We start from the raw sequence: 25,408 nt of genomic DNA on the forward strand, positions 1-25,408 counted from the left end.
GTGTGTCTGGTCTGGAGCATCTTTGGTTAAAAACTCTTGATCTTCCTGCAAATGATACGGATTTTTCACAGATGGTAAATGTGGTGGGAACTGAAGTATAGTGTAGCATAGCAGGTGTTTTGTTCTCCCTGCTTTCAGTTTACTTGCATGTGTGGTATCAGCCAAAGCAAAGCTCAATACAAATTGCCACCCTTAAAAACCAAAGCACAACAACAAAACCCAAAACCCATGAATGTACATTGGGCTGTTCACTACTGGGACATGAGGTTACGTGAGATTCCTTCATGGGACGCTGAAGGGACTGGAATACTGTAACACAAAGGCAAATAGGAAAAGCAAAGTTAAACAAAGAGAAGTAGACATTCTAAATAATATACAACTGGCACATATTTCAATCAAACATAACACTAAACTCTAGTCGTTAAATAGTTAAAAAATAAAACAGACGGGTCACCTTTTCGACTATGACCGCTCCTTGACCAATCAAAGGATCGAGCGCAAATAAGCAGCCTCAAGAGCCAATCAGGATCAAGAGAGGGTGGGCGCTTTGTTATTATGGAGGGCTTACTTCCTGCTTTGCAGCATGAAATCAAGAAACTGCAACAGCCGCTCAACGAGGAAGCGAGAGAAAGCTGAGGCTTGACAGTAATGTAGGTACTTTAGTTTACTAATGTGTCTTTGATTGTATGTTAAAGATCATAGCAGCTGGGATGGTAATAAAGGGGTGATGTATCTGATTGTGTGAATTTATTTGAAACAGCCAGAACTGCTGCTGCTGCTCACAAGACTGCAGCATGTGATATCGATTAGTGAGAAAAGAGGACAACCGCTGCTTTGTTTCAGCCTCTGACCTGCTGGGAAACATACATCTTCTACAGCAAATTAGGTGAAGTAGCTTTTAGTTTTTACACCGTTAAGCTCATTAGTTTACCTTAGTTTCGGTATTGGCAGTATAAGTGCTCTAAATCTTAGAGTTAATGTTTGGACTAAATCGTTTTTTTTGTAACGATATCAGTGTTGTTATTTGTTGTTAGAGTTGAGAATCTCATTTTCTTAATAAAGGGAATATTAATATAAGCTGGCATTCGCTTCCAAGCAGGTTCCATTTTTTTAAGTTGAGAAAAGGGAGTTTTATGGCTTTTCTTTGGCATCTGGGCTAATTATGATGAGCCCAAGCTTGAAATCTTAGATGTCCTATTTAGTGTGGGACAGTGTTTACTTTATGAATCGTACAATATTTGTTTTTGTTTTTTTTAATGCAGAAAACCCCAAAGAATTGTCATTTTAATCCTTTTTTGTTATTTTGACAACCAAATTAGGTTCAGTTCTGAAATCTTTAGACTGGGCCCTGTCTAGTCTGGAATATTGTAAACTATATATAGACCGTTCTTTACTTATAATTTCTGTTTTGTTAAGCATTTATTCTGATTTTGATCATTTTTGAGGCTTTGATGTTTTAAGGATGGACTTTTTTCTGACGCTTAAAAGAGAAAAAATGTGCAGCAGGTTCTTTGATAGAGGTGGTAGTTTTGAATTTGTTAAAAAAAGAAGTATTCACAGCATTATCCCCATTTATGTATCAAAGCATGTCTCTAACCTGTGTCTGATTTTATTGAACTCCAAATGATGCACCAATTGTCCAGCATGCTGTTGGCTAATGTGTTTATAGACTGCATTTATTTGTGAGTCTATGGTTTTATTACATTTATTATTTGGATATATTAGAATTGCAATAGGAAAAAGCATTTTTCCTTTTGGGTTTTTAAAATATGTTCATGGGATGTGTGAGACTCATAGAAATGATCAATACCTGTTCCTGCTCAGTTTTGTAAAAAAAAAAACCTTTTCGTTTAAACGACTTTAAAACGTGGTGATCTGCTTGCAGAGGATCACACACCTGGCCCAGATAATCAGATATTAACATAAGATTTTAGAGTGAAATATAAAATTTCTGGTAGTCCAGACCTAAGCGTTGATTTGATGAAACAAAGTAGGTTTACTTTAATTTAACAATGTACCAAAAACAATAGTGTTTTGCATAGTATTATAAGCAGTGTCTTCTCTATATATTTAAGGTGTTTTGCAGATCTGTATGTTGGAATCACAGAATGTCTCTCGACTGTAAAGGTTGCTGACCCCCTGGTTTAGAAGCCTAAAAATACCAAAAGGGCCTGTTTTAAATATTCCATACAGCACAAACTGTGTTTGGTAATTTGTCGTTTATTGTAGGAAAATGCACCACAATTTTGACAGGTTTACATATTTGACAATAAACCTGATTTGATGTAGTCCAGGTGGAAAAAGAGCTGAAAAATGACGCTTTTCTCTTCTATGAAACTGGAAGCTGTGAATATAAAATTTAATTTTGTTGTGATGTTAATCTCCAAAGGGGATTTTTACATGTAAATTGTATATGCATATTACCAATTTTCACACAGGACTCTTCAATTCATTGTTATTTTAATCAATATTCTTACCACAATAATTTCACACAATTACTTATTGAGTTTAGAAAATAAGACGTAAGTTTTGTGCTTTAAAGAAGATAATAGAGGTATACCTGCAGGACAGAACTGTTGTTAATAACATAGTTTCTGTGATTGTTTAAAGCTATAACTGAAGTTTAAATAATATATAATTAGCTGCACAGCCCTAACTTCATGTTTTGTCATTTGTTACACGTATAAAACAATAGAATACCCTACACATCCTCCCACCGGTTATTTATAGGACAGTGAGGATATCCTTCCAACAGTTGTTTGAACAGGATAATTGGATTAACCTAAAACCATACACTGTTTTTTGCAGCAGTATTCCAATGGATGAAGCCTCGAGGAGAAGAATTTAACCAAACTGAGTGGAAAGAACAGCAATTAGTATTTCATTTTACATCACGGGGCTGAATCTCCTTCCCAAAACAAAGACCAAACATGGTGCATGTCTACAATTGCCATCCTTTCGCCTCACAGCAGATTGTACAGGTAAACTGACTGAGTCAGATTCAGTATGTAAAAAAAAAAAAAAAAAAAAATTTAGTTTATAGTTGCCTTAACATTGTTTGCTCTTTGTGGTTCAGGTGGAGCAGGAACCTGGATTCGTGTGCAGTGGAGGCGGAGCGCTGTTTGTGGTGACAACAGGAGGATGCAAGGTCTGCTGAAAATATTCCTCATTTTTTATTATTTTTGTATTTGTGACATTATGTTCTAAAAATGCAAAGACAAAACAGGAATCGGGAGTAAAATAGTAAGTTGTGATTGGGCAAACTGGTATGGGTTAATGTATTCATGAAATCAGAATAAAAACTGTCTGCCTTTTTAACTGTATGTTGCTATTTTGAAAATCTTTTACATTATCATGAAAATGGCTTTTTTAAAACACTTGAGCTCTTCACAGAAAGCAGTATAAATATATTCATCTTTCCGAGGGAGACACAGTTGCACTTCACTTTGATGCTTTACTTGCCAATGAATGGATGTAAATATCTGGAAAAGATGTTCATCTTCATGTTTAACTGAGTGATGTCTTTTTAAAACTCAACCCAGGTGGAGGCATACAATCTGGAAAAGGAGGGCTGCCCTCTAATCTGTCGTTTTGCCACCATGGGTACAGTTAGGAAAATCCGGCACAGCACCATAGGTACGGACCCTTCCTGTTCTCCCCTACAGTGTCTCAGAAGAGTATGCACACCCCTTGAACTTTTCCAGTTTTAAGATCTTGCTGCATATTTGTTTTGACTGGACCGTTCTAATACATGAATGTGCTTTGATCCAAACAATTGCATTGTCGTATGGCTGTATGGATTATTGTCCTGGTTGACGGTGAATCAAGTGTTTTGAAGCCTTTAACAGGTTTTCTTTCAGGATTGCCATTTATTTAACACCATTCATCTTCCTACGAACCTTGAACAACTTTACTGTTTCTGCTGCAAAAAAGCAGCCCCACATCGTAATGGTACCTGTACCCTGTTTCACTATGGAGATGGGGCAACCAGGGCAATATTCCTTGTTGGCCGAAAAGTTCTATTTTGATTTTGTCTGACCAGAGTACGTTCTTCCACTTGTTTAATGTTTCATGTGTACTGCACAGTGGTTTGCGCTGTTGCCTTGCTGCAAAAACATCCCAGGTTCAAATCCCTTTCTGCATGGAGCTTGCATGCATGGGTTTCCTTAAGGGAAACTCCTGCTTCCTCCCACAGTCCACAAACATGACGGGTTAATTGGTCTTTCAAAATCAGCCTTAGGTATAAGTGTGTGCGTGCTTGTCCATGTACACGCATTGCTACGGATGTATGCAGTCTCCCTCCCATGACTTGTACCGAAACAGAAATGTGACTTCTTATTCTTTTTTATGGCTTTCCTCTTGCCATTCTTCCATATACACCAGATTTGTGAATAATACGACTATTAATTATGGTGCCAACAGATTCTACCACCTGGGCTGTGGATCTCTGCCGCTCCTCCAGAGTAACCATGAGCCTCTTGGCTGCTTCTCTGATTAATGCTCTTCTTGCCTAATACTCTTAGTATTGGTGGACACCCATGGCTTTATTAGGTTGCTATTCTTTTTCCATCTTCAAATGAAGAATTGTGCAGAGCTCTGTGAGATGGTTGGGACATTGTTTTATAACCTAACATTGCTTTAAACTGCACAACTTTGTCCTTGACCTGTGTGGTGTTATTTGCTATTCATACTTTTTAAGATTTTATTATTGAAAGTAATTTTAAAACCATTTCCTTCCGGTTCACACTTCAGTTGAGCTTATCGTATAACATGAAATTACAGAAAAATGCATTTAAGTTTATGAGGTTAATGAAACATGGAAATGCTGAAGAGGTTTAAAAACTTTTTGAAGGCACTGTAAAACATCTCCATCCATCTTTATGCAGCCATATATACCACCTTTAGTATGTTTGCAAAGCGACTCCTATGAGTCGGCTGGAAAATGCCAAATGACTGAGTCATTAATCATCCGTTCATCCACTTTCTATACCTGCCTCTTCCATTCTGGGTCGCGTTGGAGCTGGTGCCTATCACCCTGGACAGTACGCCAGTCCATCGCAGGGCAACACAGAGACACATGGGACAAACAACGATGCACAGGGGCAATTTAGAGAGACCTATTAACCTAATGTTTTTGGACTGTGGAAAGAAGCCGGAGTACCCAGAGAGGACCCACACATGCACGGAGAGAACAGGCAAACTCCATGCAGAAAGAACCGGCCGGGAGTCGAACCGAGTACCTTCTTCATTAATCATCATTAATCATGGCTCCAATTCTTTCTCTTTCAGGAGACTACTTGGTAACCATAGAGGAAAAGAACAGCGCCACCTATCTGAGAGTCTACACAAACTGGCGGTTCCAGGTACACTGTAAAAACTGACTGTAAATAGCTCCAAAACCTAAATCACACAACAACTTGTATACTTTTTTTTTTTTTGAATGTTTTATGAAATTTGAACATTATTTTCCCAATATTACCTTTTTCTAATAAGCCCGAGCTGAGCATTGACCAGTATGTTGTTCTTTTAAGGGGATTTAAATAAAACTAAAAGAACCATTATTGTTTACAACATTAGGCCTTCATAATAAAGTCAGAACTTCCTTTTTAAGTGGTGAGTAAAATATGACAATCCCATTTGAAATACCTCAAATAAAACTGTTACCTGTTTATAGCTGACTTAATGTATCCCTTGGATCCCAAAGCTAACGTAAGAGTATTCAGGCAGCTCTTACTAGTATTGGTGTTCAAAGTGAGCAAAAAACAGATCACACAGGTAAACAACTGCCTCTGGTGTACTTAATTGCAACGATAATCTCTCTTTTTGCTTCTTTAAAATGTTCAGTCTGTTTTAGTGAAATGTTTCTTGCTTTCCATTCAGGCGGAGGAGAAGGCCCGTGTTGGAGTGCGTTTATTGGGCCACTTGCTTCGTGGGGCATCTGTTTGGGGCGGCGTGCAGATGGAGATCATTGAGATCCCTCTGTCCGAGCATCCAGTCGCCGTGGCATGCTGCTCAGTGAAGGGAGACCTTCTGGTCGGTTGTGAGAACACTCTGGTTCTTTTCACATTGAGGAGACATACCCAACAGAACCTGGTAAGAATCTTGACCTGAAGAGTCCTGACCTGATTGGTTGGATGGTATGTTTAAATTGTACCTTGATAAATTCCTTTTCATGTTCTTGTCTTTTCAAGAGTTCCATTTTAACTTTTTGCTCGGCTCAAACAGATTTATTGAGTAACTCTGATTTGAATCTCTTAAATACCGCAGAAGGAGAACCAGCAGGAACTTCAGAGCTCCTGGTCGAATGCAGAGCAAAGCTGCAGTCAGAGTCGAGGTAAGTTAAAGAGTGAAAGTTTCAAAACCTAAAGGAGGAGAAAATACTGAATAGCATACCTTACTACTTACTTCACAAGAGTCGTAATATGTCCACATATGAATCAAGAAATTAAACCAATAACCAATAGAAATGGTTGTTTTTAAACCCTTAATTGCTTATTAGTTGTGTTTTTGTCATCAAACAAATGTTAAGGTAGTTAGAGTTTAATAATTTAAACATGGCACCCACAGTTGGTGTAAATTTATAAATGATGCTAATTAGCATCACTAGGTGCTTAGGGAGTGAAAACAAGTTACATTGTCAGTATGTTGATTTTTCAATGCTGCTATTTGTCAAACAAAACTTTGAGTCAATTGAGTCAAAATGTATTTCGGAAAAGCTAAATACCTATAACATTACTTTGCTGCACAGTCCAATAAGCTGCTATTTCCTTTTTCGCAATAAGAAATAAGTGTTGAACATCGTTTGTTTTTGAATGACCATTGCTTTTTGTTCACGGAGTGTAATACAGCTAAACTCTAAGTAATCTCTTTAGTGTACAGTAAATCACAATGTATGATTTTTAAATAATCTATGTGTTACTGCTGCACAAAAGTATTTGAACACCTGTAAAAATCAATGTTAATATTTGTTTGCAATTACAGATGTCAAACATTTTCCAGATTTTTTTTTTTTTAGATTTGTTTTTTTTAGATTATGTCTCTCAGTGGACTTGCACACACATATATATATATATATATATATATATATATATATATATATATTCAATTCCCAGCCAGGGGTCTTTCTGCATGGAGTTTGCATGTTCTCGCCATGCATGCGTGGGTTCTCACCGGGTACTCCGGCTTCCTCCCACAGTCCAAAGGCATGCCTGTTAGGTTAATTGGTGTCTCTAAATTGCTCTTAGGTGTATGAATGAGTGTGTGCATGGTTGTTTGTGTGTTGCCCTGCGATGGACTGGCGACCTATCCAGGGTGTACCCCGCCTCTTGCCCATAGACTGCTGGAGATAGGCACCTGATTCCCCGCGACCCACTATGGAATAAGCGGTAGAAAATGACTGACTGACTATATATATATATATATATATATATATGCTGCTCAAAAAAATAAAGGGGACACTCTAACACATCCTAGATCTGAATGAATGAAATATTCTCATTGAATACTTTGTTCTGTACAAAGTTGAATGTGCCGACAACAAAATCACACAAAAATCATCAATGCAAATCAAATTTATTAACCAATGGAGACCTGGATTTGGAGTCACACACAAACTTAAAGTGGAAAAACACACTACAGGCTGATTCAACTTTGATGTAATGTCCTTAAAACAAGTCAACATGAGGCTCAGTATTGTGTGTGACCTCCCTACAACGCCTGAACATGCTCCTGATGAGATGCCGGATGGTCTCTCCTCACACTGCAACCACTAGGTGGAGGAAAAGCATTTCAAATACAGGTCCTTCTCAAAAAATTAGCATATTGTGATAAAGTTCATTATTTTCCATAATGTCATGATGAAAATTTTACATTCATATATTTTAGATTCATTGCACACTAACTGAAATATTTCAGGTCTTTTATTGTCTTAATACGGATGATTTTGGCATACAGCTCATGAAAACCCAAAATTCCTATCTCACAAAATTAGCATATCATTAAAAGGGTCTCTAAACGAGCTATGAACCTAATCATCTGAATCAACGAGTTAACTCTAAACACCTGCAAAAGATTCCTGAGGCCTTTAAACCTCCCAGCCTGGTTCATCACTCAAAACCCCAATCATGGGTAAGACTGCCGACCTGACTGCTGTCCAGAAGGCCACTATTGACACCCTCAAGCAAGAGGGTAAGACACAGAAAGAAATTTCTGAATGAATAGGCTGTTCCCAGAGTGCTGTATCAAGGCACCTCAGTGGGAAGTCTGTGGGAAGGAAAAAGTGTGGCAGAAAACGCTGCACAACGAGAAGAGGTGACCGGACCCTGAGGAAGATTGTGGAGAAGGGCCGATTCCAGACCTTGGGGGACCTGCGGAAGCAGTGGACTGAGTCTGGAGTAGAAACATCCAGAGCCACCGTGCACAGGCGTGTGCAGGAAATGGGCTACAGGTGCCGCATTCCCCAGGTCAAGCCACTTTTGAACCAGAAACAGCGGCAGAAGCGCCTGACCTGGGCTACAGAGAAGCAGCACTGGACTGTTGCTCAGTGGTCCAAAGTACTTTTTTCGGATGAAAGCAAATTCTGCATGTCATTCGGAAATCAAGGTGCCAGAGTCTGGAGGAAGACTGGGGAGAAGGAAATGCCAAAATGCCAGAAGTCCAGTGTCAAGTACCCACAGTCAGTGATGGTCTGGGGTGCCGTGTCAGCTGCTGGTGTTGGTCCACTGTGTTTTATCAAGGGCAGGGTCAATGCAGCTAGCTATCAGGAGATTTTGGAGCACTTCATGCTTCCATCTGCTGAAAAGCTTTATGGAGATGAAGATTTCATTTTTCAGCACGACCTGGCACCTGCTCACAGTGCCAAAACCACTGGTAAATGGTTTACTGACTATGGTATCACTGTGCTCAATTGGCCTGCCAACTCTCCTGACCTGAACCCCATAGAGAATCTGTCGGATATTGTGAAGAGAACGTTGAGAGACTCAAGACCCAACACTCTGGATGAGCTAAAGGCCGCTATCAAAGCATCCTGGGCCTCCATAAGACCTCAGCAGTGCCACAGGCTGATTGCCTCCATGCCACGCCGCATTGAAGCAGTCATTTCTGCAAAAGGATTCCCGACCAAGTATTGAGTGCATAACTGTACATGATTATTTGAAGGTTGATGTTTTTTGTATTAAAAACACTTTTCTTTTATTGGTCGGATGAAATATGCTAATTTTGTGAGATAGGAATTTTGAGTTTTCATGAGCTGTATGCCACAATCATCCGTATTAAGACAATAAAAGACCTGAAATATTTCAGTTAGTGTACAATGAATCTAAAATATATGAATGTTAAATTTTCATTATGACATTATGGAAAATAATGAACTTTATCACAATATGCTAATTTTTTGAGAAGGACCTGTATGTATCAACCACCATTTATAGTGTGTATATACACCACCTTTGCTTGGTCAATTAAAGAATATTAACACTAAAAAATACAAATTTGTTGATGAAAGACTTTAGTAAAGGGCTGTCTCCATTTTAACATGGACTTGGAGTTAGGAAAAAACAGAAAACGATGATAATGGTTAGGAGAAATAAACAAGGCAGTGGTTAATAAAAAAAAAAAATGTAGGGTTATAAATGTAATTTTGCCATTAGGAGACATTACAGCTTCTAGACAGTAGGCACTGCTGATCAGTTTATCGCTCACCATCACTTTATGGCACAACATCGAAACGGGTATGAATGAATCAGCATCACTAAGTGGTTAGAGTAAAGCGTTTTTCAGTTTGCTGCTGCTTTTCAACTGATTTTTGTTTTATTTTTAGTTAAGAATTTATTTATTTATTTTTTTCCTTATAGGTCGGACTTTTAGTCCAAATCTGGAACTTTCTGTCTTGGACTTTGAACGTTCAGTCATCCTGCATCTCTCAAAAATTAATCTTAAAGAGGTACTTTCAGTCTTTTCATGCTTTGTTTTTGTTTTCTAATAAAAAATTTAAATTTTCTGTTTAAGCAATTTTAATAGTCTAAGTTGTTGCTAAATATATTTAACATATTTCAGTAAGTAAACATTCAAATTTTCTGTGTGAATACTAAGAAATATTTTCAGAAAACAAATAGAAACCAATATTCTTAATCCAAGATAATGTTTGAATGAAAATGCTTTGTGGAAAATATTGGATTGATACTATTAATTATTGTCTCATAATGAATTTGGGAGCATTTGGTAGCTTTCAGGTTTCTTTTAATTTTACTTCATTTTATTTGCCTGCAATATTTGAACCCACAAAGCTTTCTGATTTTAAAATATAATGCACATGAAAGTCATCAATTTAAAATAAAACAGAAGGTATATTTTACAAATTATTTTAGTACTAGTTTCTTCAGAAGCTAAGTTATAAATGTTTTATTGGAAGATCATCAGGGATTAGGAAGGCTGCTTTAAATAAAGTCTTGAATTTGTAATGAGTAACACAAGTCTATTTATGATGCATGTTACCTGAAATATTAGCAAAAATACAAAATCTCATCCCCTCTTTCTAAATCACTTTGAAAAAATGCACAGATGTTTAGGCTGTAAAACTCTTCCAGTCTGATATTATAATTAAAATAGTTTGACTTAGTCAAAATGTGAATTTAATTTGTATTATACAATAACAGATAAATCCTTGCCTGTCTGCTTTAGAAAACATTTCACTCAGTTTGTCTTACTTTATCCTTACCATCATTGAAAATAATAAAACCTTGTCAGCTTCGCCCTCGGTTTCCCCTTTAGGTGGCGCTGTGTGGATCTTATGTGGCAATCCAGGCAGAGCTTGAAGTTCTGGTTCTGAAACTGGAAGCAACAACTGAGCGCACAGCCACAGAAGAACCTTCAGAGTCCTTGAAGTGTGGTAAAAACAAACCTTACATCAACAATCTTTTACTTTTATTAGGTACTGGTGGAGGTTTGATGTACAGGCTGTAGAATAAAGAAGGATGGTTCTGAAGGTCGGACAGAATGAGGATAATGTTGAAGCATCATGAACTCTAAGGAACACAGTAGGCAGGTCATGGAGAAGGTTGTGGAGAAGTTTTAAGCAGGTTTATGTTACAACAACATCCCAAGTTTTGAACATCCAAATCCATCATCTGAACATGGAAACAGGATGGAACATCTGCAGATCTACCAAGGCATGGAGGTCCGCCCAAACTGACAGGCTGAGCAAAGAGTGGACAGAGAAGCTGGTCAGATTTCATTGGAAGATGGAGGGAGCTAAATACAGATTAACTCTGGAAGAAAACTGCCAGAGGAGTAATGCAGTGGTTTAGGTCAAAGCATACTCAGATGTGAGAATAGCCCAGCCAAAGTTTGGTTCTAAATTCATCTAGAATTGTGGGAAGACTTGAAAAATGCTGCTCACAGATACACTCCATCCAGTCTAACCGAGCTTGAGTTATTTTGCAAAGAAGAATGTACAACATTTTCAGTCTGTAGATGTGCACAGCTGGTACAGACGTACTCAAATAGACTTGTAGCTGTAATTTGCAGCAAAAGGTGGTTTTACAAGATGTATCCTGAGGGGAAGAAAACAAATGCATGCCACACATTTCTGTTTTTGATTTGTTAAACAAATGTTTTAAACTATATATTACAGTCCTTCCACTTTAAGGTTATGCATTAATTTTCCACTGTTGGTCTATAAAGCACTAAACGGTCTTAGGCCAAAGCACATTTGAGTTGCTTCTCTAGTATGAACCATGTAGACCCCTCACATCTTCAGAGCTGATGGCTCCCAATAAAATTCACTGGGGTTTGTAGTTTTCATATGAAATTGCGAAAACATGCCAGATGTATAAATACAAGACACTATGCTTGTATATTCAGCAAATTTTCCAGAAGACCAGGGCGATTTCCTGCTTGTTCCGAAACACCAGGAGCTGCTCGGAGATCGAGCCAAAGATTGTGACATCCCCGTCAACGTTGAACAGACTGGACTGGAGGACGGGAGACACTACACTGCGTTCTACGTTCTTTTTAGGTGTGAGTTTTATTTGGTGTAAAATTACATGACATTGTGATAATATTTTACTATAGTAACTTGTACTCGTATTTTATCCCACCTGCAGGCGTTTTACTCCAGAGTTCTTTCAAGGCTGCAGTGTGGAGGAGATGCAGCTCCACTCACTGCAGCTCTACCCAATGTTCACCAGTAAGTTGCCACAAGATGGACACATACCAGCACCTATTACAGCAGTAATAAAATCTTTTTGTATTACAAATTATTCAAACATGGATCATTTAAACTGATATAAAATTGTATTTAATGATCTATTAAAATGTATTTGGGTCTAGATTTCTGGGAACTGCCTAACTGTACATTAATTGTGCTCACAGGAAGAATCAGTGAGTGATAATTTCTCTCTAGGTAAACAGTCGGTGTCTGTGGACGAACCAGCCTGCATGTTCTGTTTCTTCTCTCTTCCCACTGCTGGACATCTGTACAGTTTGAGGGGTGGAGTTGAGCACCTCTCCGCCTATCAGTATCCAGAGAAGGTGCTGCAGGCGGTGCTAATGGATCACCTGCTGCAAGTCATAACAAAGTATGTTTGCAGCACTAAAGAAACCCAGAAATCTGTATATGTAGGCAGTTGCAGAGTGCATCTCAGAAAATAAGACCAAAGTATTTCCATCACTTTTATAACATCTTTCATCCCTTTTTTGTTTATTGCTTCTGTTGTTTCATGGCAGGAATGCTCTGCAGTCTTTCACAGTACGTTGTGCAGCAGTAGCAGCCAGGGTTGAAGATCCCTACATTGACACCACCATGAAGGTTTGAGTCCATTCCTTTGCATTGCATATTTAGGACATTAAATATTAATTACTTGTGGCATATTGCTGATTCTACATTTATTGGTCTCATCACTGCCTCCTAGTGGCCAGATATAAAACAGATTACTATTTAAAATTACACCAAATGTTGACGTGCACTTTGTAAAAAGACACTAAGCCTCTTTTTCTCACTGTCTGACTAAAACTTTCCTGTCTGAGGTCGGATAATAAAAATTAGCATTGCCACAACTGGGTCTTTCAAATGGACAGTGATTCTAAGCATAGCACAAGATTTGTTACAAACTTCACTCATTCATTCATTCGGTATGGTGTCAGATCATAGGTAGACGAACACCTAGTTATGTTTGTGTGTTTGACAGGCTTGTCCACCATGCAGCCTGGAGGTGTGTGCGCTCAGAATGCAGTTATTTATTGGTCTGCGGTCAGTGTGTGCCTACGGTCGCCATGTTATCCTGCTCTCCACTGCTGACACAGAAACACCAGAGGAGACAGAACGCCACACGCAGCGCAGGGGCTTGTAAGTCACACAAATGCAGTATTCAGGCCTATTCATAGTCAGGTTGGATATTTTATGGAATATTTCTTTTAGATTTTTAAGGTTTTTCATCAAATGTCTCATTAAATTCCTGCTGGTTGTTATTAAACACTCTATACCATAGCTGTGTGTTTCCACAGTCAGGCATGCATGCAGTTATAAACCTTTTATTGTACATATGTGTGTTGTTATTTTAGCGAGTTGAAAGAGCACAACATGCTGACTGGTATTTTCCTTGCGGTGGGAATCGATCCCGCAACCACACCAGCTCTGGAGAGCCTTCTCTCACGCCCCTTCCTGTAAGACAAACGCAACTCCCACCCCCAGAGTTGGTTGTCATTTTAAGGTCAAGCTGCATTGCAAAAACACTTAAAATCTCACTTTAAACTTTTGCACCATCCATTATTTTTAAAGAATCGATTTTAAAAGAAATTCAGAAATGGCCTTCCATGATAAAAATATTTTTAATTGTGGTTTGCCCTTGATACAGTATCAGTATTTTCTAACTTTTGACGTCTTTAAATGTAGCAAGAGCTACCATTCATCCGTTTTTTTTTCAGCTCATCTGGAAAACGGCGTTCATCTCAGATACATTTTCACTACCTCCTCTTAGGGGGCAGAAATTCACTGGTTGATGCTCTTAACGCCATAGTTCTGCCAGAATATCACTAAAGCTTTTGTATTCTTGTTTTCCCTTCAAGATAAATTAGGTTTTATGTGTCTTTCCATTGCACAAAGCTTTGTGTCAGTCTTTGGGGTTGAGGAGACAGTAGGCTTCCATCCTGGCTTGCACTTTTACAAATCTTTCTGTGGCTTAACATGCAGATGGGCCATGATGGTGCATTCGATGACAACTAGTAAACTGCATAATCTATGCTTAGTTGGCTGTTAAACATTCTGGTTGCTCTCTGGTTAAAACAGTGGCAATGCTCAACAACTTCTGAAGAGCAGAATTATAAAAAATAGACCAGACTTCACTTTCATACACTGTCAAATCCGTAACAGAAACCTTAAGGAGACAATAAAACAGCATCTTTTCAGCAGCATTTTGGATTCATTTGACAACATGTCAGTCTGCTATCTGGACAGCCTGACAATAGAAAATATTCCAAATGTGTTGATGAGGTTGAATTTTTCCCTTTGCATTTGTATCTTATTTGGAAGGAATATAAATGTAACCTTTGTAATGACAGAGCATTATCGCTGATCAAAGAACAACTTATGCCTGCCTATTATCCCATATATAAGATCTGTCTAGACAGTATAGATAAGTGTGATAGACAGACAGTTGAAGTTAGTGCCTATGGTATATTTAAGACCAATGGAAAGTTAAAGGACATAGAATATCAGAAAAAAAGGCACCAATATAACTTTATAAACAACAATATAAATACCTGGAGAACAGACTGGAGCGGAGATGCAACTGTGAAGCCATCTACAAGAAGGGACAGAGCAGACTGTACTTCTTGAGGAAGCTTGGGTCATTCAGTATTTGCAGCAAGATGCTGCATATCTTCTATAGGTCTGTTGTGGAGAGTGTGATCTCTTCTGCCATAATCTGCTGGGGAAGCAGCATCAGAGCCCAGACTTAAAAAAGCTCAACAAGCTGATAAAAAAGGCTGGTTCTGTTCTGGGGACTCCTCTGGAACCTCTGGAGATCATTATGGAAAGAAGAGTTCTTCATAAAATGAAGAACATTATGGAGAACCCTGAGCATCCTCTTCATGAGACTGTCCTACAACAACAGAGTGTCTTCAGTCAGAAGTTTCTTCAGATCTGCTGTAAGACGGAGCGCTACAGGAGATCCTTCCTGCCCACAGCCGTCAGCATCTACAACGGCTCTTTGAAGAAACCTTCATAATATGAGCTATAACAACATTTAATTTCCCTTTTATGATTATTAAAGTATAATTGAATTTGAATTTAATTTAATTTAAATCTAGAATGAGGCTCTGTGTAAAATACAGCTGGTGATTATGACCTTGTTATCAGGTTTGCTTAAAACGTTATTAGTGAGCATTTTGAAACTTAATAAGTCTAAAGCATCGTGATGTCAGTCAGTCAGTCAGTCATTTTCTACCGCTTATTCCATAGTGGGTCGTGGGGAGCTGGTGCCTATCTCCAGCAGTCTATGGGCGAGAGGCAGGGTACACCCTGGACAGATCGCCAGTCCATCGCAGGGCAACACACAAACAACCAAGCACACACTCATTCATACACCTACGGTCAATTTAGAGTGACCAATTAACCTAACAGGCATGTCTTTGGACTGTGGGAGGAAGCCGGAGTACCCGGTGAGAATCCACGCATGCACGGGGAGAACATGCAAACTCCATGCAGAAAGACCCCTGGCCGGGAATCGAACCCACCAGATTTCTTAATAAAACTAACACAGAGGTAAAGAACTTGAAAAATTAGAAAATTTTGCATTTAGCAGTTTTTAGGAAGATTGCAATTAAGTGTTCCATTTTACAGTCAGGAGCAGATCTTTCACAGCTAATTTCAAATGAATGGTGTCGTTTATGTGATACCTGCACCATCACAGCCTTTCAGTGTGTTGTAGCAAAGCTGCAGAAATACAAAAAAGGATTACTTGGTTTACGGAAGAGAGACAAGAAGCACACATTTTTTGAAAACTATAATCATCTTTCATGCCCGAGATTAAAGTGATTAAAATTTTTTGTGTTGAGAAAACTATACTATTATTTCTACAACTTTTGCTTTCCTGTAATCTCTAGAAACATATTTGAAATAGAAAGACATTTCTGACTTCTGTAGTTTTACATGTTAGTTTTACATGTTTTTTTTTTTTTTCTTTGTCCTGAAACTCTTTCATTCAACCTGTAAATAAGAAAACTCAGTGTGTACATGTGGGGAAATATGACCCCTTCTGCATACTCTGTTTCACTTATTTTAAAATCCAAATGTTTGTTTCAGTTCCTGTTGGAACATTGTGCAAAATCATACAGCCTGATAGATAAATAAATGTTTACATTTGTGTGTGATGCTGCAGCTTGGCCTGAAAGAGACAACAATTCCCGTTTTAGAGCTCAAACCTAGCTACCCTTAACTCGCCTAACTGCACTCTGTGTGCCTTTCTTTGGTTAGCAAACTAATGATGTCATTGTTAAACTTTGGACTAAAATAAAAGTTCTGTTTTTGATATTATTTTTTGCTGACTTAACCAGATTTCATTAATTGGATTCTTGAATTTTCCACTACATGAAAACACACTAATTAAAAAAATTTATTTCTGTCATGAATGACAAAAATAAACAATAAAACAGAGCAATAATGTACAGGTGTTTCAGTAACCTTGATGTGGTTCTTCAGCCTCACCCTGTTCAGAGTTCAAAAAGCTCTTAATAGATCGTAAAATGGCAGTTTTGGACTTCCTACGCAGATACTACTTGGAGCAGATCTCCTTGTTACCTCATGTTAACATGTTGACTAACCGTAGACTAACTGTTCTTTATTCATGTGCTTTTCTTCTCTTTATTGTTGGTATTGCTCTTCTGTTTTTGATTGCATGGGTTCTGAGAGGTTCTTTCCTGAAAGTGTTACTGGGATGTGATTACAGTAAAAGTAATCACAATAACGGTAGGCACTTTCCTCTCTTGTCTGTTAGTTTATCATGCATGTTCAGTCTCATTTAAAACCAGTGTTCACTTTAGATGTTCAGTGTCAATTGTAACTGTATTGTCCCCAAAGGGAAATCAACGTGCAGGTTGTCTACTCAGCAAACAACGCATCAATTGCCTTACAAAAAAGAAAGTTTTGTCTGTAACCAGATACAGATGAAACCTTGTTTGCACAGACGTTTTGTGAATCAAAGTTTGTTGTTTAGTTCAGATGAAACATGAAATACATGAACTGGCAAATGCTTAGAGATTTTGAGTTTGATGCTTTTATAAGTAGATTTTTTTTGGAAGTTGTGAAAGAAGCTCAAATGGTCCCTTTCAAATCAAATCTATTATTATCCTGATTATTGTTGGGTACAACAGAACTTTCACTCTTCATAACTTAAAGATAAGGTCTGCCAGGTTGTTTCTACTCAAATAATAACGGTGGTCAGAAAAAACAGACGAACGACTAAAGCTCATTTCTCTTTCCTGCAAGCTGATGTTTAGACTAAAGCAATCTCATGCAGGGTACATGCAGAACTAGGCTTATAGGTACATCATCAGTTTGATTCGTTAAGGGATGGGCCTTTACTTTCAGGGCTAAGTTTAAAGTAAGTGGCAAGCCAACATCTGGACTACATCAGAGGCCCACAGCATGCAGAAACTGGCTTGTAGACACAACTTCCACATACAATTTTAGTTTGCTTGGTTAATCCATGGATTTTCTGTTTTTACAGCTAGGTGCTGTTGCAAGGCAACGCTCATTTATTTGATCAATATTTGGAAATGATAGAGGTATGAGGAGAAGCCCCAAGTCCCACAGAAGACTGGACTCCAAGAGTTGTGACATTTCTGGGAAATAACTTCTTTTCAGTGTAATCCAATAGTTTATGCAAAGATTCTTTTAATACAGACAGCCGTTCGAACCTATTTGGAACTTTTTTATTTCAATGTTTCCACTGTGAGTGGTGCACAACTCAAGTTCTTCAATTACAATGCAGATGAGCTTCTTTTCAGATGTTTTGCTTCATCTAAAGAAAACAAAAAATGTCTGTTTCACATTTTGCATGCCTGGCCTGCCTGCTCTTCTGACTGTTACCTATCTATAAGATTTGGTAATCTGATATGCAACGTTTAAGAAGGAAATAAATGATTGGGGTTTATTTACCATTTAGGACAAGCATGTATTTTGCTTTTCAGATTGCTCAGCTTTGACATTTGTCTTATTTAAATGAACGCTACACAGTTTGGATACAGTTTAATTCTAAATACATTTTTCCCTTTGTAGTGAATCTAGCGTGACACCTTAAAATGAAATTGTACTGGGACAAAACACTTGTTTTGGGATTAAATGGAAAGACAAGCAGCCTATAGTCAAGTCACGTTTATTTATATGGTGCTTTTCAGCAACAAGGTACTCAAGGTGCTGTACATAGACAAATAATTCCCAGTTTTTCATGGTGGGCTGTGCTTGTTGTTACCTTTCTTCTCTCTTTTTGACCTCAGGAGCAAGAGATGGGCAATCTCATCTCCCAAAGAAACCAGCACTGTTGGACATGGGTGGAATCTCTATGTTGTTGACACCGTACCCCCCCTCACACTTTACCAGGAGATGGTAACAAAGCACTCCTAAATAAATATTTACCATCATATATATATTATCATAATTCATATTATTTATAGAGGATTTTGTAAATGGTGAAAAACCTTTTTTTTTTAATATCAACCAGATGAATAAAAATATGTTTATCTCGTAAAGCGTTGAATCAGTCAGACTATTTTTTTCTTTTATCCGGTAAAGTACAGAATAATCTTTCTAATTGTTCTTTTTTTTAAATAAGGTAACAGTCTTCCGCATAATAACAAATAACCTCACATTATTTCACTTTCTGGTCTGAGGTATTTATGAATTGGGGTCATGTCTTGTGTATGTCTCCCAGGTTGAGTACAGTCAGCGCTACGCAGAGAATAACCCACAGGGCCTGAGTCTTCGACACCTCCTTGGTGAAGCCCACCTCCTTCTCCGCTCCTGCATGCTGGAGTCATCAGAGCGGCAACAGGGCGGTGAAGGTGCCAGAAAGATGGCTGCACAGATGCACAGGGAGGAGCTGGAGGAGGCGTTCAGGCAGAACTGTGCCCAGCTTGGAGACAGTTTCAGCAGGTACCATTGGTGCTAACATTAGTTCATCACCTAAATGTTCTCTGCAAAATTTACATGCTCCAGTATTATATTTAATATAACAACTCTTAATTTAATGTTTTCTAAAATCTCCTTTTATATTTTTTTCAATTACATCATGTGTCAGTAAGCATATCAGTTAAACCTCACATATTATTTGCAACCTGGTTTAATTTAAATTATGTGTTATTCTGCCCTGTCCCCTGTGCTCTCATATAATGCATTGTAACATCGCTGAAGTCCCATCATATCTCATACTTAAAAAAAAACATCTAGACTAAATATTTAATTATGGTAGCTTTCAAATTGCTATAAAAACTGATAATATGCTATTATATTTAGAAATAATGGAATTTAACAGCATTTTCACTTTTTGTAGCTCAAGGCCAATGTCTGCACTGGTAATTGCACCATACTTACACGTTTATTGGTAACACCTGTAGGTAAAGATCCTCCTTCTTGGACACTCATGCAGGGTTGCATGCAGAACCGGGCTTATAGACCCAACTCCACATACGGCTTCATTTCTGGTTGTTTAGGCATCAGCAAGCGAATCATGGGGAGTTCCCATGACGATGACCATATGTGTGGGATCCTGTTCACTATGGAAAATATTGGAACTCTTAAAAAAATATTTTCCCACTTTACAGCAGCTGTTCAAGTCTGAATAAAACGCTGATTAATGTAAAAAGAGGCACACTGTTATATATTTTTCATTTACAAATGGGTATTACCTCCATGATATGTGAGAATTAGTTTATTAGACTACTTTGTTTTTTAGTCTCATTTGGTCCCATGTATGTTTTATTGTTTTTTTTTAAATTCTACATGTCACAGTCGTAAATTTCTTCTTCTGAACATCATTTTTGTGGCGACTCTCCATCTTTTCAGTTTAATTTAAAATTGTGAATGAATAGTTGCTGAGCACAGCTCTTGTTGTTTTCTGTCCTGTAAGGGGTAGTCAGAAGGATTGTCACCTGGCTTTGCCGTACTACAGGATGTCCCGTCTGTCAGTCACTGAAGTTATGTCCAGAAACCGCCCTCTTCCAGGCTGCCCTCACTCCTACGGCCCTGGTTTCCTGTTTTATCTCAAACATTACCTGTTAGAGGAAACAGACCAGATCCTCTGTCAGGTATTATAACCTTTGCAGTATATCAACCCTTTGTAGCCTTAAATTCTCTCTGAATATGGTTTTTATTTTAATGACCTTAAAACTTCACTCATACTTTAAATTCTTTGATAAACAGTACATCGGTTTATCTATGATGTCAAACTTTATGTTTGCAGAGTTATTGTTTTCATTAGCTCATATTAAGATATTTTTGTGTCCTATCAGGAAGACGCTGACGAGGTCACTAGCATTTTCAGCCAATCAGAGCCCTCAATGCTCGTTAGTGTGTGTGCCAGCCCATGTATGATGAATGTTGACCCAGCTGCAACGCTGCAAATGCTTCAACATTTGGAGGACACCTCTGGTGTGTCGGTACCTCTGACAATCACCATGGCGACCATGATGCTGCGTCTGGGCAACATGGCACGGTACACAGAGCTGATGGAGCGACATGCTGAGGTGAGGGTGATGTGGTTGGTTATAAATGCTGACAGCTCCTGGTACTTCATATATACTTTGTGATTTTAAAAGTTTTTTTTTTCAGTTTATTCTATTTATTGTGTTCCATGTAAACCACCTAGTTGCTTATGACTGTATATAGATGTGTTGCATGATTTTGTGCAACAATATCCCATGCTGTATGCATGAAATTATGTGGGGTACACTCAGATGCTGCTGGTGTATGGGTTCATTGAGGAGCCAAGGTTGCTGCTGCACGGTGGAGGAGGAGACAAACATACTCAGGTGTGTCCCACAGCCTTGGCTCGACAGCTGGCAGACTCCCAGCCTGGACTGCTCGTGGCTGGCATGGTGGCCCTACATGAGAACAGCAAGGTTCAACTGGAGCAGGCGGATCACATTTTCAAGGTCTGCATCTCTGGTGCACTTCAACTACTAATGTATCTGAATGATGTAAAGCTAAATTTACTTTAATCCTGTTTCTGAAAGCGGTGGAAGCAATATTTAGTGTTTACCCATGCGCAGGAGCTGGGAGGTGAGAACACCTTACAGGTGGACCTTTGGGAGGCGATGCTAATGGCCTCTTCCCGGGATGCCGTCATTCAGGAGCTTCTGTTCCGGCTGGCTTCGGTTTACATCGACCGACTGACAGCCAGTGAATCCCCAACAAAACACAAGTCACTGAAAAGTGCTGACGACCTGGTACAGTTACAGTGTTGTCTTCATCTGTGAGACTTCTGCTGGGCAACATCATTTTACAACACAAATTCAGATTTTAGAATTCTTAGAGTTGCTTATATGTCTTTGTGTTTTCAGATCAGTTCATGCTCTCATTATGGTGCTCTCTACCCATGGCTCACTGTCCTGAACCCAGTTCAAATTTCCAGCTACCAACACTGGGAGGCTCTACACAAACTGCAGGTATATATGTGTATATATGTGTATGTAATGATCCATGGACATGGGATGATAACGTTGAAACTGGAAAGTTTTTATCACTTTCTGTTCATATTTTTCTGATAATTAGAATGCAAAGAGATAAAACATCTTAGGTTTTTGCACCTTTTTTCTTTTTTTTAAGAGCATTTGATTTGGTCTCACAATCCTAGAAACCTTGTTCTTTTGGGAGAAGGTCTCACGATGCAGGCCAGTTCAGTATCTGTAAAGCTTTCAACATCTATGCCTTTGTTCCCGTTACGTGTGCAGAAGGTGTCTCTTTTTTTTTTTCTTCTTCCTTGCATCATTGATTCTACCACAGACCTGCTGTTTACAGCCCTTATTGTAGTTTGTTATATTTATAATTTTAAAGCAGGGGCATCACACCCCAGTTTTCAAGGGTCGCTGTCCTGCTACCTTTGGACGTGTCCCAAGTCCAACACACCTGAATCAAATGACTGAACTGCCTTCTGATGCACTCAAGTTCTTCAGAGTTATCATCCAGTTACATGATTTAGATGTGTTGGCGCAGAGGCACATCTGAAGGTTTCAGAACACCCTCACTCGAGGACTCGAGGTTGACACCCGTGTCTCAAAGTTTAAAATGCAATGACGCCAAGCAAGTCTTTTTACAAAATGAAAAGGGAAGGAAGGTGGGAAAGGATGTACTTTTTGTATTTTCCCAGAGTAGATTAAGTAATGTTACTTGGAAATACTCCATAATGTAGTGCATCACAAAAGGTTTCTTCACTAACCCCTTGTCCGTCTTATCGTGCCAGCTTTTATTGATAAAAGTTATTTAGTTTTAAAGAGAATAATATCCACCTCTTCTAGTTTTCTTTAATGGTCATAGTTATTTTAAGTTAATTCTTTGGCTCAATTTTTTGTAAATACTCCTTAGGTACCACAGATTCTTTCTCAATAAGAGAAGCACTAAAAAAGTTATTTGCACACAGTGACGTTTTTCAAGTGTTTATTTCTCACCCTGTACAGGAAAGGTAAGCTGAAAAGAGTTATTTCTAAAGTAGCAGATTGTTTGGAGGGATGTTTCCATTCAACCTAATGGAAAGTTAAGGGAAAGGAAAAAATGCACAAGCAAGAAGGATGAAAGCAGCCTTGAGAAGGATTATAAAGTTAAACTCATTCAGGTGTTTGGGGAGATTCACAAGGCGTGGACTGCAGCTGAACTTGGTACTTTAAGAGCCATACTCAGATGTTTCCAGGACATGGGCTACAAGTGTCACACTTCTAATGTTAGTTCACTTCTGAACCAGAAACACCAGAAGGACCTGGGCTAAGGAGAAAAAGGACTTGACTGCTCATTTGGTCTAAAGTCCTCCTTTTAGATGAATGACCGTATTCTCTTTGTCTCTCAATTCTTTGGCACAAAATACAACTCAAGTGTGACGTTTCCACAGTTGGTGATGCTTTGAGGAGACATGTCTCATGCTGGTGTGGGTCCACTGTGTTTGATGAAGTCCAAAGTCTGCGCAGCTGTCTACCAGGAAATTTCAGAGTACTTTATGCTTCCCTCTGCTGAAAAGCTTTATGAAATGCATTTTTCATTTTGCAGCAGGACTTAACACCTACCCACACTGCCAGAAGTACCGATACTCTCTTTAATGTGTGTATATTTCACTTCATCTTTAATATCTCTATTTTAAGAGAAAAACGTCTTACTGCCTTGTTATTTTTTTGTTTTTGTCCCTTGTGCTGTTCTTGTTCTTGTCCTTTTCAAAACTATCTTACTGTGGTGTACGCTAGTTCAGCGCGAGCACCCCCAATTTCGTTGTACTCCCCAGTACAATGACTATTCTATTCTAATGTAATGACCTTTGTATCACTGTGCTTGATTGGCCAGCAAACACATCTGACTTTAAACCCCACAGAGAATCTGTGGTCTATGGCCAAGAGAGGGATGAGACACCACATCCAGCCATGCAGACAAGCTGGAGGCCACTATTTAAGCAACCTGGGATTCCTCAGCAGAACCACAGGCTGATTGCAAAGGAGCTCTGGCCATGTTTTGACTGCATTTACTATACAGTAGTATTTAATTTGTTTTTTTGTATTTAATTTTGAAATATTTTGTCATTGATTACTGAATTTAATGGAATTACTGAAATAAAATACCATTTGAGTCATATTCTAACTTATTGAGATGCTGCTGAATATATAATAAAAACATAGCAAACCAACAGCTGAGAATTATGGTTCAAGCTCTGTCAACCACTTTAGCACGGCTTTGAAATGTTTTGGTCTTTTAGAGTTGACATTTGTTTTCTTTGTCCAGTGGTTTCCATGGTAATAGTCCCTGCCGTTCTGTCTGCAGTCCCTGCTGTGTGGTCCGTCCCTGTCTGTCAGAAGTGTTGCACCTCTGTTGGAGAGTCTGTCGGAGGAAACCCTGTGGGGCTTTAGCCTGCACCTCCTCTGTACCACCAGAAGGGGGCACTATGGCCGCAGCATTGAGCAGTTGTTGGACCGGTGTCCTCAGGCCATTATAGCCTACGCCAACCACCAGTTACAAGACAAACACATGGTTTGTACTGAGTGTGGCATGACTGTTTTTATTTTATTCTTTTACATCTTATTGGCTAGTCTGTTCACCACAGGCACTCTGGTGGCAGAAGCTTCTTCCTGAGCTGTGCAACCGGACGAGGGCAGCCGCTGACAACAGCATCCTACTCGGGGCCCTCAAAGGTGGAAGGTTTTTGTTAAAAATGTAGTTGAATAGCTGACTTTAATTTGATTAAATTTGATTTAACATGGGTTAGACTGAAACACAAATAGTTATCTCAGTGTATTGATGCTGGTTTCCGTGCCAACAGAAACGCTGGTCGTGGTTGCCATGGAGACGAGCCCCACAGAGTTTTTGGAGCTTATACCAGACGACGGCACGGCCTCGTACTTCCTGCCTCACCTGTTGACCTGCAGCCAAAGACACTTGCTGGCCTGAGAAGCAAAGACACTGAGACACAAACTGTTCCAGGAGCTTCTGGGTCTGGGGCAAAGGACCATTACTAAGCTGGTTCTGCTTGCTGCATCTTCATGTATCTGGTTAGACTTAGACAAACTGCTGTTTTAGGATTAATACAATTCAATCAAGCATTTGACTCAATCTTAAAATGCATGTATTTCCTGTTGTAGTGGATTTAGATTTTTTTCCTGAGCTTTTTAGTGTTTAATGTACATTTTTAAAAAGTATTTATTATAAATTTAAAATGTTCTGTGTGTTTTTTATTTCTCTTTGTTCTAGACGACTCTCTTGCACTTTTAAACAAAGATCTCTGCAGAATTTCATGGCTGTAAAGATAGGTGATTATGTATCTTGGTTTCCAGTCAGAATTTTTATTTTTTATTTATTTTTTATCACAGTTGAGTAAAATTCCTGTTACGAGATGCCTTGGTGTTTAAGACAGAAATGCAACTAGTGCTTTTTTTTTTTTTACTTTTTTTTTCCTCTGGCATTTCATGAGAAATAATACTTTCAAATTACATTCTGAAAAAAAGCTGCTTTTGCTCTGTTCTTTCTGAATATTTTCTTACAATGCCTAGCTCACCTTTTTCTTAAACAAATTTTTTTGGCTACCTTTTAAAATAAAACAATCCCAAGAATAATTTTCATTTTTATGATATGATTACTCTGCTGAAGTTAGACTGGATAAACCCCAGTAAACTATCAGCAGTAAATGGCATTGCTTCCCAAATAATTGGAGACTGTGAAAATGTCTCTCTGGAC

At 38.6% G+C, this 25,408-nt stretch overlaps 1 protein-coding gene across 5 annotated transcripts; it reads left to right on the forward strand.

Annotated features, from left to right (window-relative positions):
• The first annotated feature begins 549 nt into the window (after window positions 1-549).
• hps3 (HPS3 biogenesis of lysosomal organelles complex 2 subunit 1) lies at window positions 550-24,895 on the forward strand. Of its 5 annotated transcripts, none has more exons than XM_047375671.1 (26): window positions 550-650; window positions 761-886; window positions 2,809-2,981; window positions 3,077-3,148; window positions 3,543-3,636; window positions 5,290-5,363; window positions 5,881-6,093; window positions 6,268-6,334; window positions 9,852-9,940; window positions 10,768-10,885; window positions 11,860-12,013; window positions 12,102-12,184; window positions 12,401-12,575; window positions 12,724-12,805; window positions 13,185-13,342; window positions 13,558-13,659; window positions 18,490-18,598; window positions 18,924-19,144; window positions 20,118-20,295; window positions 20,500-20,733; window positions 20,944-21,141; window positions 21,259-21,435; window positions 21,550-21,654; window positions 24,002-24,208; window positions 24,282-24,369; window positions 24,498-24,895. In XM_047375671.1, the coding sequence occupies exons 3-26, from the start codon at window positions 2,931-2,933 to the stop codon at window positions 24,623-24,625; spliced, it is 3,177 nt and encodes a 1,058-aa protein (XP_047231627.1). In that variant the 5' UTR covers window positions 550-650; window positions 761-886; window positions 2,809-2,930; the 3' UTR covers window positions 24,626-24,895. The 5 variants fall into 5 exon arrangements, 4 of the variants coding, with proteins under 4 accessions (XP_047231627.1, XP_047231626.1, XP_047231628.1 ...); XM_047375670.1 differs by having other exon boundaries at window positions 2,812-2,981; XM_047375672.1 differs by having other exon boundaries at window positions 2,812-2,981; window positions 24,297-24,369.
• Window positions 24,896-25,408: the final 513 nt, after the last annotated feature.

This window comes from Girardinichthys multiradiatus, chromosome 9 (genome assembly GCF_021462225.1).
Source record: "Girardinichthys multiradiatus isolate DD_20200921_A chromosome 9, DD_fGirMul_XY1, whole genome shotgun sequence".
NCBI lineage: Eukaryota > Metazoa > Chordata > Actinopteri > Cyprinodontiformes > Goodeidae > Girardinichthys > Girardinichthys multiradiatus.